General features: G+C 40.7%; 1 protein-coding gene across 5 annotated transcripts in view; it reads left to right on the top strand.

Annotated features, from left to right (window-relative positions):
• Nucleotides 1–19086, top strand: part of LOC114899164 (zinc finger protein 684-like) — a 30574-nt gene extending 11488 nt beyond the window's left edge. For 2 of the 5 annotated variants that reach the window (XM_029229631.1, XM_029229632.1), the window contains exons 2-3: nt 13324–13419; nt 17605–19086. In XM_029229631.1, the coding sequence (XP_029085464.1) occupies nt 17785–18528 (744 nt within the window). In that variant the 5' untranslated portion in view covers nt 13324–13419; nt 17605–17784 and the 3' untranslated portion in view covers nt 18529–19086. Of the gene's footprint in view, nt 1–8442; nt 8464–12609; nt 12638–13323; nt 13420–17604 lie in introns of those variants that run through there. The other 3 variants (XM_029229630.1, XM_029229633.1, XM_029229634.1) reach the window with 3 other exon arrangements.
• Nucleotides 19087–19339: the final 253 nt, after the last annotated feature.

Raw genomic sequence — 19339 nt, 5'->3', positions numbered from 1 at the left:
TATCTATTAAGAGTTTCTGCAGTAAATTTCACCATTTTTTTCTTCCAATCCTAACAGTAACATGCAAGTGAAAACATGTGGTTTAATATGTAGTATGAATTTCAGTAATATTTGCACCCATTTGCTGGCACTTTTGAGGGGTATGGCAGTGTTACTGAATCTCATTCTCAAACTTGTTATAAAGATGTATAGAATTACACATATGTATAATTTAACAAGATACCAATTGAGCGGGGGAAAGCAGTTGTATTCTGTATTACAGTAAGTACTCAGTTGAGGAAAAGAAGTATTTAAATAAGTGTGTAAATAAAACATTTACCCTTCCTGTTCTTTTTCATTGATGTATTTACCTAAGGTGTAAGTATAGCTCAAGTAGTAGTTAACTAGGGTATCATCTACATTTCATTTTAATAAACTAGAGTGTCATGATACTTTGCAACTTTCAGGGAGTGAGCTTTGGGGTCTATTTTTTGTTTTCTTGTAAGAAATTGATACAGGTTTTGCTCCTAGGGGTGCCTGGAATTTACCATGTGACAGCACAGGCAGCATTAATCGAGTTGAAAAGAGCACTTTTTTTTTGCTCAGCAACTTCACTTTGGAACGTGACATTTTGTAAGTTCCACATATTCCCTTAAAAGGATGAAACAACCTTTTTTTTTTTTTTTTGTGGTACGCTGGCCTCTCACTGTTGTGGCCTCTCTCATTGCACAGGCTCCAGACGCGCACACTCAGCGGTCATGGCTCACGGGCCCAGCCGCTCCGCGGCATGTGGGATCCTCCCGGACCGGGGCACGAATCCGTGTCCCCTGCATCGGCAGGCGGACTCTCAACCACTGTGCCACTAGGGAAGCCCCAACCATTATTTAAGCTACAGTTTTTACTGCTGTTCACAATATTCTTTGATAATGTCAAAAGACTTTTATGCCTCTTCTTGAGTTGTGACAAAACAGCTTGAACCTAAATTCAGAAATCAAGCCTTTTCAAGTTTAAGCTCAGTTACAACTATATTACATTGTTTTTCTCTCATTGGCCTTTTTTTTTTTTTTGCGGTACGCCGGCCTCTCACCGCTGCGGCCTCTCCTCTTGCGGAGCACAGGCTCTGGATGCGCAGGCTCAGCAGCCATGGCTCACGGGCCCAGCCGCTCCGCGGCATGTGGGATCCTCCCGGACTGGGGCACGAAACCACGTCCCCTGCATCGGCAGGCGGACTCCCAACCATTGTGCCACCAGGGAAGCCCTCATTGGCCATTTTTTGAAGAGTAATGCTGAGTAATGATTATAAATTAATGACAGTGCTTTTTTTTTGAACAAGCATACTAGCACTTAAGGATCTAAATTATTTACTGACTTTGTTGCTTGACCAAACTTTAGTCAGGCTCCTGAACCTTTCCGAGGCCCACTTGCACACTTACTTGTAAAATCTGGTTTTAGCAAGAACCCTGCTAAGTCATTTTAACCAGAACCCTCCACCCTCAATATCTGATCAGGTTTCTCATCCTCCATCATCCTTCAGGTGATGTCTGATCACCCTGGCCTGTCTTCAGCAGGAATCCTGTTAGGCAGATTCAGCCAGAACCCTCCTTACCCGTTTTCTCTTAGTAATTTTCCACCCACTGACCCCCTACCCTACTCCTTAGCTATAAATTCCTACTTGTGTATGGTGTATTCAGAGTTGAGCCCAATCTCTCCCCAACTAAAATCCCATGGCAGTGGTCCCTATACCTATCACACTGGTCCTGAGTAAAGTCTGTCTTGTCATTTGTCATCTTTAACAAATGTCACTGAATACCTTTTTTCTTTAACACTTTCCCAGTTGTTTTAGGAGGTGGCATACTAGTTACACTCTTGCAGTTTCAAAAATTTCTGTTACCTTCTTTCTTTTGGAATTGTCTTCAGAATCCATTTGTCAGCCACACAGGGAACTCTTTAGGTATGTATAGTCACGGGACTTGCCTTTTTTTTTGCAGCCCAACAGTTTTCTCTCATTTCCTACATGAAATCCTTGTTTTACCCTACTCAGTGCTTTCCATTCCCATCCTATCTCCCCTTCCCATGCCCATGCTTCTCATCTGAGAAACTCAAAACTATGTAAGGCTACAGGAAGAGGACACATATTAGGAGGCAGTAGGGAGCTCTACTGTTGTCGGCATGATGTGAGGTCCCCTTGGAAGAGCAGCTGTGTAGGTCGAGGTGGCAAGAGGTGTGCGATGGTCTGCGAATAAAACAAGGGAATTTTAATTGTAATATGTCAGGAAGTATGTTATCTAGTTTCCATAAATTAATTCACTTCCTTAAGTGGAAGAAGGAATACAGTAGAGCAAGTTAAAATATACTTCCTTGGGCTTCCCTAGTGGCGCAGTGGTTAAGAATCTACCTGCCAATGCAGGGGACACGGGTTCAAGCCCTGGTCCAGGAAGATCCCACATGCCGCGTAGCAACTAAGCCCATGCGCCATAACTGCCGAACCTGCGCTCTAGAGCCCGCGAGCCACAACTACTGAGCCCATGTGCCACAACTACTGAAGCCCACGCGCCTAGAGCCTGTGCTCTGCAGCAAGAGAAGCCCGTTCACAATGAAGAATAGCCTCCGCTTGCTGCAACTAGAGAAAGCCCACGCTCAGGAACAAAGACCCAATGCAGCCAAAAATTAAAAAAAATAAAATAAAAATATATATATATACTTCCTTACTGGACAAATATAAACTGCCACCTTGAGAGTTTTTGTCACTGAGCTCATTGGCTTAGGCCATATGAGATTTTGGCAAGAAGAAAACCAAAACTATGCTTAGTTCTATCCAAACATCTCAGATTCCCAGAACTCCCTAGTCTATTTGTATTCTGTGGCTGAAACAGCCATACACAATCTAAATGAGAACTCCCTCGATTTTTCCCACCTCTAAGAGTCTGTCATACCTTGAGATTTTCTTTCCTTTTTTACTTTATAAAAAGATCACTGAAAAATACCTTCTTTCTCTTTTATTTATACACAGATGGCAGATGGCACACAGGGCGTTTTCTCCCCAATGAAACTTCATTTTTTTCTGATTATATCATATATGCTAATTTTTAAGAATGAAATACAAAAAGTATAATGAAAAGAAGAAAACAGAAAAAGTGGGAAAGGCAGATCTAAGTTTAGGAGTCCTTGAGTTCTGGAAAAAGAGAGTTTAGGCTTTATAAAGGTATAAAAAAAGTAAGGGTAACTAGAAAAGCATAGAAATATAATGTGTAACTTAAAGATCTGAAGAGGGCAATAATGAAAACTTCATAAATCCAACAGAGCAGGAAAGGTGAAAGTTGCAGAAAACGACATAATAAATAGAAAGCAAAAAAAAAAAAGTAGAAATAAATAAAAGCATATCAATAATAATATTAATTGCAAATGTGTTAAACTCACCTATGATGAGGAAGAAACAATGGTCTCTTATTTTTTTAGAAGCACTTTAGTCTTTTAGTAATTTCCTTTGCAAAACTAAAAGCGTATTATTTCCAGTGAGCTAGTGCATACCACTGAAAAGACAGATTGATACCACAGAAAACCTTGATTTACATTGCCACCAAGATCTCATGTAATAGGAGCAGAGTAGTCCCCCAAAAGAAAAATAGGGTCTGTTACCAAAAGAAGGAAGAAGAGGAAGTTCCCTGGTGCCTAGTGGTTAGGATTCTGGGCTTTCACTGCAGTGGCCTGGGTTCAATCCCTGGTTGGGGAACTGCATGCTGTGGGCAGAAAAAAAAAAAAGGAAGAAGTGAGGCTGAGAAGATGTCCAATAACATTTCACCCCTTTGAACATGGACATTCTGTTATATGACCACAGTTCAATGATCAAAATTAAAAAAAATTTACCACTGGTATAGTACTATAATCTATCATCCATAAAATTCCCCAATTGTCTCAATACTGTTCTTTTTTAAAGAAATTTTTAATTTTGGAATAATTTTAGGTTTACAGAAAAGTTTCAAAGCTAGTACCGAGAGTTCCCATATATCCTTCACCTATTGCCCCTAAAGTTAACAACTTTTATTACCAGAGCACAACTAAGAAGCCAACACCAGTTTATCACAATTAACTAAATTCCAGATTTTATTCATATTTCACTAGTTTTTCAATAAGTGTCCTTTTTCTGATCTAGGATCCAATCCAAGATACCACATTGCATTTAAACCAATAACGCTTTTCTTAATTTTTTTTTTCTGGTCCAGGATCCAAACCAGGATTAACCATTGTATTTACTTGTCATATTTCTTCAGACTCCTTTAATCTGGAACAATTCCTCAGCCTTTCAACGTCTTTCATGACGTTGATATTTTTGGAGAGTACAGGCCAGTTATTTTGTAGAGTGCCCCTCAGTTGTGGTTGGTCTGATGATTCCTCATGATTAGATTCAAGTTATGCATTTGGGCAAGTATATCATGTAAGTGATATTCTTAGTATTTCATGTCAGGAGGCACAATGTCAAACTTATTACTGGTGATCTTACTTTTTTTTAATTTTATTTTAAAATTTTATTTATTTATTTATTTACTTATTTGGCTGAGGTGGGTCTTCACTGTTGCACGCGGGCTTTCTCTAGTTGTGGCGAACAGGGGCTACTCTTCATTGCGGTGCGCAGGCCTCTCATCGTGGTGGCTCCTCTTGTTGAGGAGCACAGGCTCTAGGTGTGCAGGCTTCAGTAGTTGTGGCATGCGGGCTCAGTGGTTGTGGCTCACGGGCTCTAGAGCGCAGGCTCAGTAGTTGTGGTCCACAGGCTTAGTTGCTTCGTGGCATGTGGGATCTTCCCGGACCAGGGCTCAAACCCGTGTCCCCTGCATTGGCAGGCAGATTCTTAACCACTGCGCCACCAGGGAATTCCCATTACTGGTCACTTTAATTACTTGGTTAGGGTGGCATCCACCACATTTCTGCATTGTAAAATTACCATTTTTCCCTTAATTAATTACTTAATTACAAAGGGAAAAATGGTAATTAAGTAATTTTCAGGGGAAATAATATCCTGTTCCTCATCAAACTTTCACCAAAGTGCTAGTTTTAGCACTCTGTTAATCTACACATTCCCCTTCCGTCTTTTGCTTTTCCTTCTTGAATTTTTTTTTTTTCCACAGAAACCATCTCTTTGTCTCACTGAAATTCCCCCAATCTAGACTTTTCAGGTCATGTTCTCTTAAACTCATTCCAAATAGGCTTTCCCCTACACCACTCTGCTGAAACTGTTCTGGTAAAGGTCACCGATAAAATTCTACTTGCTGTATCCAATGACCAAGTCGTCGGCCTTAATTATTAACAGCTTAGGACGCGATGTAGCTCTCGGTTCTCTGTGAAACATTTATTTCCACGTTGCTTACAGCAGCCACATTCTCCTGGTTCTCCTCCTGCTTCACTGATTTTTCCTTCTCAGTCTCCCTGCTGAGTCCTTCTCATCTCTACAAACTCTCAACTTGGGAATATCCCAGGGCTCTATCCTCAGACCTCTTCTCTTCTCTCTCTATATGCTCTTCATTGGTAACCCCATTTGTCTGATGGTTTCAAAGTCTATCTATATAATGATATCTCCCAAATGTATTTCTTGTAGACATCTCTCCTGAATTCAAGCATATTTGTCCAACTTCACCACCTGGTTTTCTCTAATCGGCATCTCAAACTAAACACGTTCAAAACAGGTCCTGCTCTCTCTCCTTCTCCCTAGATGTGCTCCTCTTGCAGCCTTCTCCATCTCATCTGATGGCAATTCCGTCCTTTCACTTGCTCACACCTGGAACATGGGAATCATTCTTGAGTTTCCTTTTTCTCTCATAACTTATATATGATCTACAGTAAATCAATATTGAGTCTGCCTTCAAACTAGACCTTGAATGCAACTACTTCTCACTAGCTCTTCTGCTACTACTTGGTCTGAGCCACCATCATCTCACTTCTTGATTATTCTAATGACCTCCTAACTGGTTGTACCCTGGCTTTCCTCCAGTTTATTCTCCACACAGCAGTCAGAGTGATCATATTAAAACTTGAGTCAGACCATGCCACTCCTCTGCTCAAAATTCTCCAGAAGCCTCTATTTTCACTCAGAGGAAAAGCTAAAGTCCTTACATTGATTACAAGTCCCTCCACAGTCTGGGCCCTCACCCCTCCTTACCTCTCTATTATTCTCCCTTCTCCAGGTACATGGCCCTCCTTGCTGTTCTTTAAATGTGTTTGGCACTTTCTGCTTCAGGTCTTTGCTCTTGCTGTTTCCTCTACCTAAAACCCTTTTTCATCTGGCATGAGTTTGCAACTTCATTTCCTTCAGGTCTTTGCTCAAATATCTCCTAAGAGGGGCCTTCCTGGACTACTCTGTTTAAAACTGCAGCCCTCCACTACTGCCTATCCCCTTTCATTGCACTATTTTTCTCCATAGCATTTATCAATATCTAATAAAATAGAACATTAGGTCCACAAGGCAGGCATTTTTGTCTGTTTTGCTCACTACTCCATACCCAAATCAATGTCTGGTATATAACAGGAACTCAGGCAACATGTTTTTGTTGAATGAATATTAGATATATGCTTACGATAAGGCCTGACAGTATACACACATTAAAAAAAAAAAAAAAAGGGGACTTCTCTGGTGGTCCAGCGGTTAAAAATCTGCCTTCCAATGCAGGGGATGTGAGTTCGATCCCTGGTCAGGGAACTAAGATCCCACATGCCACAGGGCCACTAAGCCCATGTGCCACAACTACTGAGCCTGTGGGCCACAACTAGAGAGAAGCCCGAATGCCGCAACGAAAGATTGCATGTGCCGCAACTAAGACCCTATGCAGCCATAAATAAATTAATAAATAATTTTTTTAAAAAAAGAGAGAGAGAGAGAGAGCTGAGGGGTGGAGGAGAGAGGTCTGAAGAAACCTATAGAAGAGAAATTGTCCCAAACCTCGTCTGGGGAAAGGGTTTTTTTTTTTGCATACTATAATTCATGACTTCCTTCTGGGAAAAAATGATCATTCCTGATAAGCAATTTCTAAATGACTTTAATGGAATTAAGACTTGTTATAGAAACTAGTTATCCACCCAATGCTTGTTAGATGCCTGTTAGATACACTCTGATGTATCTGATGCCTGTTAGATACACTCTCATTTTTATAGCTCGCCAACGATTATGTAACCCTTCTCTTTTCCTATATAAACTCTTTTCCCTGAGTGAAACCTGAAATTGCCCTCTTGCTGTTCCCTTACAGCTAGACTGTAATAAAGCTTTGAAATATACTCATAACTAAGCTGTCTGAAACTAAAAACCTTTTCAACAGGGATCTAATATATTAATTTACGTAGTTTAGATTTTAAAACTATTTACAGATGATATGTTATTACAGTGTTACTAAGTTTAATTCTTTTTAAAAATAAAATGAAAGAAGAAACTCTTCCTTTAAATAAATTACTGTTTTCTATTTACCACGTCTATATGGCATATGTTTTCTATATGTCACGTTTATATTAATCAGTAAAAATTACGTACACGTTTCCTTTCAATATGATTCTCCATGAAGCCCAAACTACATCAAACTAGAAATCTCCGTAGATGAAGAGGAAGTCCCTGAGGCCTTACGGACATAAACTCCAGGAGCCTTATGGGAAATGTAGTCTCTGGTGGATTTCCTCAGAGAACCCTGGGGGGAGGGTCTGGGTGAGTCGCTACTTCCGCACACGCGCAGTGGGGACCTCAGGAAGTGTTTGCGTTCCTCCACGTGTTTCAGTACTGAGCGGTGGGTGAGCTAGAAGGGCTTGAGGGACAGGTGGAGAGCAGAGACCGGCTTCTCAGTTCATGTGAAGAAAGCATAATTGTAGGTAACTCCTATGCGCGGGGGCATTTGGCTCAGAGGAAGCCGAGTAAGGGCCGGGCTCCTTTCTGCCCAGGTCTGGCAGGGGCGTGGCGGGCCAGTCTGCGTTGCTGTGCTGTAGGTAGTGTGGCCCGCGTAGGGAGCCCCCGCCTGTGCGTTGAACCGTAACTCATCTCATTCCACAAGATTTCTGACTCGCCGAAGGCAGTAAACCCCTTCAAAGCGGCGGGGAAGAGAATCAATACAGCCAGTGCCAGACACTGTTAAGCACATTATTTTAAAGTATTGGCATTTGTTTATCACGATGACTTTGTAAGTGTACTCATCGTTTTACAGGGAGGTATGAAGCTGCTTCAACTCACACAGCTAGTTAGTGGAGGAGCGAGTATTCAAACTCAGTGCCATTTTACCCAAATTTCATTAATTTTGCAACATAGTACTTTGCCTAAAACAAAGAGTTAGTTTGTATTCTTCTTGAGGAGTGAATGCTAAACGAACTTCAACTTGTGATCATTGTTATTGAGAGAACTCTTGGTGTCTCTGCAGGAAGACTGTGTAATTGAACCTGAGGGTCCCTCTTGCGTATTCCTGCCTGTTTTAGTTTCCAGCGGCCCTGGTTAAAATCTACAGAAAGCCAACCTAGGGCCACAGGATGGTGAGTTTAAAGAATCGTGGCCCAACGTGAAGGTTCCTGTTGAAGGAGTGTTGCTTCTCCGTCAGATTAACCCCGGGAAGAGGCTCTCCTGACCTGTGACGTTTTTACCCCATTTCAGTTGAGACAAGAATCAACTTCTGTCTCTACTATCTAGTGAGAGTAGGGCTTGACTCATGGCATTACATGTAAGTACCATCAAGGACTGTGTTTATGGAGGTGTTGTCCCAAATGTTTGAGGAGAGAGGTGAGAATTACAGAAAATGAAGTATGGGTTTATGTGGTCAGGCTCCACAGGAAAATGAAACTCACAGGAGGAGAATGAGGGTATGGTCAAGGGAAAGAAGAATCAAGAGCTACTACAGAAGAAATTCTGCTGCTTTCCTAAACACATTTATTCAGTCCCCCTCTCTCTTTCTCTCTCTCTCAGGCTCTCACAAACACACATTCACACCAGTGCGTTCCCTTCCTCATTGCTTCCTTCACAATTAAGCTGGCTCCTTAACTATCTTAGTTGTCATATTTGCCCTTTGGGGTTATGCTGATTCCCTTTCTCCCCTTACCTAAATGCAGAGCTAGTTTACAGAGTAATCACAGCCTCAAGATGCTAGAAGGACTTTTCGGAGTCTTCTGGTTCTACTTCTTCATTTTAAGGAGATGGCAATTGAGTGCTAGAGTCCCACAGCTTGTTAGTGGCTGAGTCAGGCCTGAAATCCAGTCTTCAATTCCCAGACTGTTCTTTTTCCTGCATCACAGTTCAGAAGTTTTGCCACGGGTCTTACCTGGTGGTGCAGTGGTTAAGAATCCGCCTGCCAATACAGGGTACATGGGTTCGAGCCCTGGTCCGGGAAGATCCCACATGCCGCGGAGCAACTAAACCTGTGCACCACAACTACTGAGTGCCTGTGCCACAACTACTGAAGCCTGTGTGCCTAGAGCCCGTGCTCTGCAACAAGAGAAGCCACCGCAATGAGAAGCCCCTGCACTGCAATGAAGAGTAGCCCCCACTCGCCACAACTAGAGAAAGCCCACGGGCAGCAATGAAGACCTAGTGCAGCCAAAAATAAAAATAATAAAAATTAAAAAAAGTTTTGCCGCACCGCAGTGGCATGCAGGATCTTAGTTCCCTGCCCAGGGATTGAACGGGTGACCCGTGAAGTGGAAGCGTGGAGTCTTAACCACTCGCCTGCCAGGGAAGTCCTCTGCATCACAGTTCAGTTGGGCCAAAGTTGCTTAATAAGTTTCTTTTGAAAACATGTAACAAGGAGTTTGAGTCATTCAGCAAATATTTGCTGAGTGTCTGTTGTGGACCAAACACCATTCTGGTACTTGGTGCACCACAGTGAGTAAAACAGAATCTATGTTTTTCATGGAGGTAGAGAAACAAAAATCAAACAGATACACAATCTGTTATTTGATAGTAGGTGCAATGGAGAAAAAGACAGAGTAAGGGTGTACAGAGTGGTGGTGACCGTGAGGGAGGAAGCTCTTTTATCTGAGGTTGTCAAGAAAAGCCTCACTGGTAAGTGACCTGTAAGCAGAGACCTGAAGGAATTTAGAGAGTGAGCTGTGCAGTATCTCAATTTTTCCCTGTGGGAGAACAGCCCAGGCAGAAGAGATGTGCAGAGATCCTGAGTAATCATCCTTGGTATTTTGGAGGAAGAGCAAGAAAGCTGAATGTCTGATCAGTGACTATAGGAGGATGCTTGAAGGATTGAAGCAGACGAGGTTAGAAGAGGTGGAACCAAGGTGTTGTAGGGCATTATAGACCTTTGTTTAAATTTTACATGTATATTTTTAAACTGTATGTATTTACATGTATGTGTATATGTATGTATTTGAAAAAATAATACAGTATAAACACTTAGAAAGTACAAATATGTAAAAAAATAAAATAGAAGTTACGTATGATTCTGCTGTCTTTACAACCCTAAATAACAATTATTTACACTTTGGTAAATAGCTATTATTTATTTGCAGAGACCACCAAGCTTGTGTGTCTCTGTATCTGCATACATATTCTTTTAAAAGGGGAGGGGAGGATCATGATATATATATATATATATATTTATTTATTTATTTATTTATTTTGCGATACGCAGGCCTCTCACTATTGTGGCCTCTCCCGTTGCGGAGCACAGGCTCCAGACACGCAGGTTCAGTGGCCATGGCTCACGGGCCCAGCTGCTCTGCGGCATGTGGGATCTTCCTGGACCGGGGCACGAACCCGTGTCCCCTGCATCGGCAGGCAGACCCTCAACCACTGCTCCACCAGGGAAGCCCCCATGTTATATATTTTAACGTACTTTTTTCACCTACAAATATAAATGGCACCTCTTTCCAAAGCAATATCTTTCTACAGCATCTTTTGTTTTTAATCAACACTGTTAATGGACATTTAAGCTATTGTCTGTGTTTTCATATTATAAGCAATGATATAAAAACATTTTTCATCTCTCCCTTTCTCCCCTTTTTTATTTTTAAAAATAGTCACAGTCTTATTGAGTGCTTACCACATATTGTTCTGAGTGGTTTCCATGTATTCACTTATTTAATCCTCATAAAAATCCTATGATGTGCGTACTATTATCATCAGCGTTTTGCAGATAAGAAAACTGAGGTATAGAGTAGTTAAGTGACTTTCTGAGGGTCATTGCTGCTAGTAAGTGGAGTAGCTGAATTTGAACTTGGTTGCCTGGCTCTAGAACTCAGGCTTTTAATCTTCATATCCATCAATTTTTATTTCTTTGGGATATGTTTCTGGGAGAAAAGAAATCACTAGATCAGAAATTAACAATAAATTGTAATAGATCAATGGGCAGAAATGTATACATCTACCCAAGAGAGACCATCCTTATCCAAGTTTCCTGTGATCATATCAGGATTGAAAATGGACAAGTTGGTCTTTCTATATAACATGGACTTCCCTGCTTATTTGACAGGTCATTCTTCCCCCAGTAGCCTTTTTTGTAGCTGGCACATAGGTACTTATTTCTAGGCTGGAAAGGCAGGGGACTCCCCCTGTCTTGTTTTCGTAGATCGGTGTCCTTTCTCATGAGCCACAGAAAGCGACCAACTTCCAGGCAAGATATCCATCCATCCATATGTCTGTCCATCCATTTATTCATTCAAATTCCAATTTGCTTTCTGGTGAATTTGAAGTGATTTGTAAGGCTCCATATATTAAAGTGAAAAAGTATTAATAGGTAAGAATATAAATGGGAAAAATATAGATTGAAATTTAAATTGAAGAAAAATTAGAAAATTGATATAGAGGCCGTAGGGTCTGCACATACTTTGTAATGTTGAGATGCAAAGTTATGCTTAATCTTGGCAGTCATAAAAACAGGATACCCAATCAGTGAAGTTATTGGCCATGACCTAGAGAATAAGGTATAACAATTCCATATATAAAGATTTTCCTGGAACTTATCGTGAAAGAAAAAAATTTGATGATTTGTCATAAATGAGTAGCCGTTTTCATATGACTGTTTTTCAGTGTCCCTTTGTGTAAGCAGAATACATGAGGCCAAAACAATGCTCAGTGAACTTAGTATTATCTTATTCCTTCTCTTCCTCTCCCTCTCTGCATATATATGTATGTATACGTATGTATATATACGTATGTGTGTATATGTATACAGTGGGACAGTTTTTTTTTTTTTTGCGGTACGCGGGCCTCTCACTGTTGTGGCCTCTCCCGTTGCGGAGCACAGGCTCCGGACGCGCAGGCTCAGCGGCCATGGCTCACGGGCCCAGCCGCTCTGCGGCACGCGGGATCTTCCCAGACCGGGGCACGAACCCGTGTCCCCTGCATCGGCAGGTGGACTCTCAACCACTGCGCCACCAGGGAAGACCAGTGGGACAGTTTTAATATGATTTTCTTCTATCACAAATTTTAATTCTAAATCAAGTACATAGCTTTTAGTTATTCTAGGTAACTTACTGCAAACTCTGAACATATGAACATAATTAGAGGAATTGGTCAGAATCCCCTCCACGTGCCCCAGTGGTGCTCACTTCAGGTCGAAGATGAATGTACTATTACAGGGATCAGTGACATTCCAGGATGTGGCTGTGGACTTCACCCTGGAGGAGTGGCAGCTGCTGGGATATTCTCAGAGGAAGCTGTATTGGGATGTGATGCTGGAGAACTTTAGAAACCTCATCTCAGTGGGTAAGGACAACTTCCCTGTGTAACTCAGGATATACTAATAGTACCCTTCCTTTAAGACTTGAGAAACCTGTGAACATTCTGAAGCATTAGTAAGTTTGACCCTGAATTTTAGTGGTCAAAGAATCTTTTTCTTTGTTTTTGCCATTTCTGTTTGTTTATTTATGGCCGTGTTGGGTCTTCTTTGCTGCGTGCGGGCTTTCCATTTCTCTAGTGTGGCGAGCAGGGGCTTCTCTTCGTTGCGGTGCGTGGGCTTCTCATTGTGGTGGCTTCTCTTGTTGTGGAGCACGGGCTCTAGGCGTGTGGGCTTCAGTAGTTGTGGCACATGGGCTCAATAGTTACGGCTGCAAGCTCTAGAGAGCAGGCTTGGTAGTTGTGGTGCATGGGCCTCGTTGCTCCTCGGCACGTGGGATCTTCCCGGACCGGGGCTGGAACCCTTGTCCCCTGCATTGGCAGGCGGATTCTTAACCACTGTACCACCAGCTTAGTCCGGTCAAAGATTCATAATCCCCTTTGGGGATCAGGTAGTATGTTTAATGCTTCTGCCTCCCAAATGAAGAAGGGTCTTTTCTGTTCTAAAGCATGTTATCTTCACAGGCCCTAAGACTTCAGGAGGCAAACCCAAATTGTAAGGTAGTCGTTTGTTCCTAGCACTTTGTCCCCAGTTCTGTGTTGTTTCCCATGAACAGGGTGTCCAGTCACCAAAACAAAAGTGATCTTCAAGGTGGAGCAAGGACAAGAGCCATGGATGGTGGAGGGAGAGAACCCACATTGGCGCTCTCCAGGTGAGTCAGAGAAAGCAGGTAGATGGGAGTCTCTGGAACTGAGATCCCAGTTGGTGAGTGAGGGACAGGCACCTCTGAAATACTTTTCAGGAAGCACCTCTTAAAACCACACACGTTTGAAAGTGACTGGGTACACCTGACACAACATCCTCAGATCCCCAGGTGACACCTTCACTTCCACTCTTCCACGTGGCTGCTCTTTCTGTTTCTCAGCTCTTGTGTGGGAGGATGTCCTTCCTCTCTGCTCTGGCTCCTCGCGCTGCCTGTTTCATCGAAGTGCTTGTTGGTTCTCTCAGTTCCTAGAATCCTCATTCTTCTTTCTTCCTCACCATGATGGCAGATCTTTCCATACATCTGTTTCTAATAATGTAATCAGATTGTGTTTATTTGAGAAATAAGGAATGAGGTAAGAGTCCAAATTGTTACACTAATAAGGTTCTCCCTTGATGGAAGGCAATCTCAGAAACAGTGAAGAATTCCCTTCTCCATTTTCCCTAACATTATTATATCAGTGGACTTAGCATTTGTAGGGTTTTGAGCAGTGATTATGTTGTTTTGGACACGGTGTGGCACCATAGTAACAGTAGTCAGAGTTAACTTTCTTAACCACACAGTATATAAAAGCAAAAGTTGGTAAAGCCTAGCAGTCCTATGGTTCAGATCCCCAGAAATAATGGAATCTGTATGTGTGGAAACCAAAATGTGAAATTTGAGTTAAAGAGTGTGGTGTCAGGGGCAAAGCAGAGTTTTGGAGGCTAGTACATCTGGAAGGTTGAAAGAGGTTATAAAAAAATAGGATTATTTATCAGGAAAAATTCTTATCAAGTAGTAGAAATAGCTGATGATAGAAGCAAAAGAATTGACATCTGGTCTCTTTTCAACGTTCTGCTGAGCCTCTGTGTTCCTGGGTATGTGTAGGCATTGGAGAATGAATCCTAGCTAGAAGTGGAATTGGAGAACTTTCTACAAATAGTCCTCAACTGTGGCTTGGGTGGCTAGAGAGGATATAGGAAAGTGCCTATAGGTAAAAGGGAGTTAATGGCTTGACAGTTCTTTGGTGGTTGTGTGCAGGATGAGGAAGGAGAAGGAGAAGTGTGTGAAGGAGACTCGGGAGCATCCTAACAGGATAACTTAATTCTTAGATGTTGTAGATTTTGACTCTGGTCAAATTTCCCCAACCCAGTCTAGCTCTTCTCATTTCTCAGAATGCCTTTATCTCCTTGTTCCCCTGGTTACCCTCCTCATTCATTCCTCTGAAATGGCTCTCCCCATTCTCAGAGCTACTCTGCATCCTTGTTAAGAGCCCTTTTTAACTTTCTTTGTCATTGTTATAACATTACTTTGTGCCTGTTTTACCATCTTTCACAGAATGGAAAGTCATATTTATAAATAGAAAAAGGTACTTGTTCTCATTATTGTTTTCTGGAAGCCTCCATTTCAGCAGTTTCTTCTTAATGCCCAGGGCAGGACAAATACAGATTTCTTTTTTGTTTTGTAGTCCAGAATGGGAGACTAGGCCTGAAACCAGAGACTTTTTGCATGTGTGTGGTAGAAAAAAATGCATAATATGAAACTTACCCTCATTGGCAAACTTTTAAGTGTATAGTACAATATGGTTAACTGTATGCACATTGGTGTACAGGGGATCTCTAGAACTTCCTCATCTTGCAGGACTGAAATTCTAAACCCATTGAACAACTCGCCATTTCCCACTCCTCCCTGCCCCTGGCAACCACTACTCTACTTTCTGCTTATATAGGTTTGACTATTTTAAATACCTTATGTAAGTGCTATCATGCAGTTTTTGTCCTTCTGTGCCTAGCTGATTTCACTTAGCCTAATGTCCTTGAGGTTCATCCATGTTGTAGCATGTGAAGGATTTCCTTCTTTTTTAAAGTATTATATACCATATTTCCTTTATCCATTCATCTGTCAGTGGACATTTAGATTGTTTCCAACTCTTGGCTATTGCGAATAATGCTGCAGTGAGCACAGGAGTGCTAATATTTCTAGGAAATCCTGTTTTCAATTTTTTTGATAAATACCCAGAAGTGGGATTGCTGGATCATATGGTGGTTCAATTTTTGATATTTTGAGGAAACTCCATACCGTTTTCCATAGTGGCTGTACCATTTTACATGCACAACAACAGTGTACCAGAGTTCTAATTTCTCCACATTCTTGCCAACACTTGTTATTATTATTTTTTTAATAATGGGCATCCTAACAGGTGTGAGGTGATATCTTATTGTGGTTTTGAATTGCAATTCCCTGATGATTAGTGATGTTGAGCATCTTTTCATATACCTGTTGACCATTTGTATGTCTCCTTTGGAGAAATGTCCATTAAAGTTCTTTGCCCGTTTTTTGCTATTGAGTTGTAAGGGTTCCTTATATATTTTGGATATTAACGACTTATCCAATATATGTTTTTAAAATATTTTTTCCCATTCTGTAGGTTGCCTTTTCACTCTATTAATTGTTTCCTTTTCTTGATGGAAACTTTTTAGTTTGCTGTAGTACCACTTGTCTATTTTTGCTCTTGTTGTCAGTGCTTTTGGTTCCCTATCCAAGAAATCATTGTGAGCAGCAATATTCTGAAGTTTTCCCCTATCTTTTCTTCTAGGAGTTTTATAGTTTCAGATCTTATGTTTAAGTCTTTAATACATTTTGAGTTGATTTTTGTTTGTCGTGTGAGATTGGGGTCCAATTTCACTCTTTTACATGTGGGTATCTGGTTTTCCCAGCACTATTTGTTGAAGAAACTATTCTTTCCCCATTGTGTTGTCTTGGCACACTTCTTGAAGAACATATATGCGTGGGCTTACTTCTGGGATCTCTATTCTTTTCTGTTGGTCTATATGTCTGTCTTTATGCCAGTACCATAAAGTACAGTTTTGATTACTGTAACTTTGTGATGTGGTTTCAGGACAGGAAATGTGAGGCCTGCTGCATTGTTCTTTCTCAAGATTCTTTTGGCTCTTGGGAGTCCTTCATGGTTCCATGTGAATTTTAGAATTGCTTTTTCGTTCTTTTTTTTTTTTTTAGTTAACTAATTTATTTTTAAATTTATTTTTGGCTGCATTGGGTCTTTGTTGCTGTGCGAGCCCAGACAAGGGCTCGAACCCTTGTCCCCTGCATTGGCAGGTGAATTCTTCTTTTTTATATATATATAAATTTATTTATTTTATTTATTGATTTTTGGCTGCATTGGGTCTTCATTGCTGTGCACGGGCTTTCTCTAGTTGTGGCGAGCGGGGGCTACTCTTCGTTGCAGTGCGTGGGCTTCTTATTGGGGTGTCTCCTCTTGTTGCAGAGCATGGGCTCTAGGCACGTGGGCTTCAGTAGTTGTGGCACATGGGCTCAGTAGTTGTGGTTCGCAGGCTCCAGAGTGCAGGCTCAGTAATTGTGGCACACAGGCTTAGTTGCTCCGCAGCATGTGGGATCTTCCCAGACCAGGGTTTGAACCCATGTCCCTTGCGTTGGCAGGCGGATTCTTAACCATTGTGCCACCAGGGAAGTCCTGGCAGGATGATTCTTAACCATTGCACCACCAGGGAAGGCCCCTAGAATTGCTTTTTCAAATTCTGCAAAAAATTCCACTGGGCTTGCACTGAATCTGTAGATACATTTGGGTACATTTGGGACATTTTAACAATAGTCCATGAACACAGAAAATGGAAAATGTCTTTCCATTTATTTGTGTTTTCTTTAATGTCTTTCAGAAGTGTTTTGTAGTTGTCAGTGTACAGGTCTTTCATCTCCTTGGTTAAGTTTATTTTATTCTTTTTGATGCTATTGTAAATGGATTGTTTTCTTAATTTCCTTTTCAGATTGTTTGCTTTTAGGGTATAGAAAGACAACTGATTTTTGTATGTTGATTTTGTATCCTACAACTTTGGTGAATTTATTAGTTCTAACAGTTTTTTCATGGAATCTTTAGGGTTTTCTGAATACAAGATCATGTCATCAATGAACAGAGATTCTTTTACTTCTTCCTTCCCCATTTGGATGTTTTTTGTTTCTTTTTCTTACCTAATTGGTCTAGCTAGGACTTTAGTACTATATTGACTAGAAGTGGTCAGAATAGGCATCCTTGCCCTAAAACATAGACTTTAAAAATTTCTTTCTATTACATGATATTGGAAGGAGTAACTGAGAATGTTTCATTTTACTCCTTTTTAGAAGTTATCTGCTTACTTGATGATGAGCTAGAGGGACAGGAAGGAGAAGGAAGCAAAGACAGTTTTTTGAACCAAGGTATGTTCACCTTCAAGAAAACACTGACCAATGAGACAGTCCAAAATTGTAATCTGAATATAAATTTTATTTCTTCAAGAGAAAAACAGCATAAATGTGAATCAAATGGAAAGTGTTTGCAACCTAACTTATACTTTCTTAGTTATAATAAAAGTTATATCAGAGAAAACTTATGAATACAAGGAATGTGGAAAAGCCTTCAAAAACAAGTTGTGTCTTATTAGACATGAAAAAAAGCACAGAAGGAAAAAAACTTTTGGGTGCAGTGAATGTGGGAAAGCCTTCCAAAAGAAGTCTCATCTCATTAGATATGAAAAAAAGCATACAAGGAAAAAAATAACCTTTGAATGCAGTGACTGTGGGAAAGCCTTTAACAGTAAGGGACACCTTGCAGCTCATCAAAAAATTCATAGTGGAGAGAGACCCTTTGTGTGCAGTGATTGTGGGAAAGCTTTTACGCATAAAGCACAACTCGTGGTCCATCAGAGACTCCACACTGGAGAGAAGCCTTATGAATGTGGTCAATGTGGGAAATCATTCACCTGGAACTCTTCCTTTACTCAGCATGTGAAATCGCACACACCCGAGAACTCATTTGAATGTAAGGAGTGTGGGAAAAGCTTCAAGTACAGTTCATCCCTTTATAAACACTCCAGAATCCATACAGGCGAGAAACCATACCGATGCAGAGAATGTGGCAAAGCCTTTGCAGACTCATCAGTGTTGGTCATGCATCAGAGAATTCATACAGGCGAGAAACCCCACGGGTGCACTGAATGTGGCAAAGCCTTCATCAAGAGATCACATCTCCTTAAACATTACTCAACTCACAGCAGAGCAACAAAATAAATGCAACACATGTGCGAAATCTTTTAACTAGAAGACACATCTTATTCTCCATCAAAGAAGTCATAAAAACAAGGGAGCTTTGTAAATGTGGGAAAACTTAAAATTAGCCTTTTACTGAAGCAGCAAAGAATTCATCATGAGAAAAACCCTATCAGTTGAATAAATGTGGAAAAGCATGTTCTGAAATTCATGTTCTGTAAGTGATATTACTAATTTTATTGAAAAGATTGCAGAAAATTTTGAGCTACAGACAACTTTACAGTAAAACTGAGGAAGTTGTGAAAAAAATTGAATAATTAAGGCATCAGACTGACTATAATTGCATGTGTACACTGCCCCGATTTATGATTTTTACACAATTTATACAAATGTCTGCATTGCTTAAGAAATTTATATAACCATGGGTTTGAAATATATGCTATGCACATTATACAAAATTTTATCTGTTGTAACGATGGTTGCATAACATTGTGAACGTACTTAATGCCAATGAATTGTACACTTAAAAATGGTTTAGATAGTACATTTTATGTTCTGTATATTTTGATACAATAAAAAATGTATAAATAAAACTTGAACCCCTTCTAAAATTATATCTATTAAGATCTCTGGGAAACACCATCATTGTCTCTTCAAAGCCTAAAATCACCGTATCCAGATTTGCCAAATATAAATGAAATAATACGGTTTATTATGTAGGATGAAGGTCAGTGCTATGAACTTGATCTCTAACCATTTCGTGGCACTTATGAATAGTTACGGCAGTTGTTACTGAGCCTTCTTGAGCCTCCTCTTAAATAATAGTCAGGGA

This window comes from Monodon monoceros, unplaced genomic scaffold, assembly GCF_005190385.1.
Source record: "Monodon monoceros isolate NGI ecotype Baffin Bay Population unplaced genomic scaffold, NGI_Narwhal_1 Super_Scaffold_18, whole genome shotgun sequence".
Taxonomy (NCBI): domain Eukaryota; kingdom Metazoa; phylum Chordata; class Mammalia; order Artiodactyla; family Monodontidae; genus Monodon; species Monodon monoceros.
This window is presented reverse-complemented; position numbering and strand designations above follow the sequence as displayed.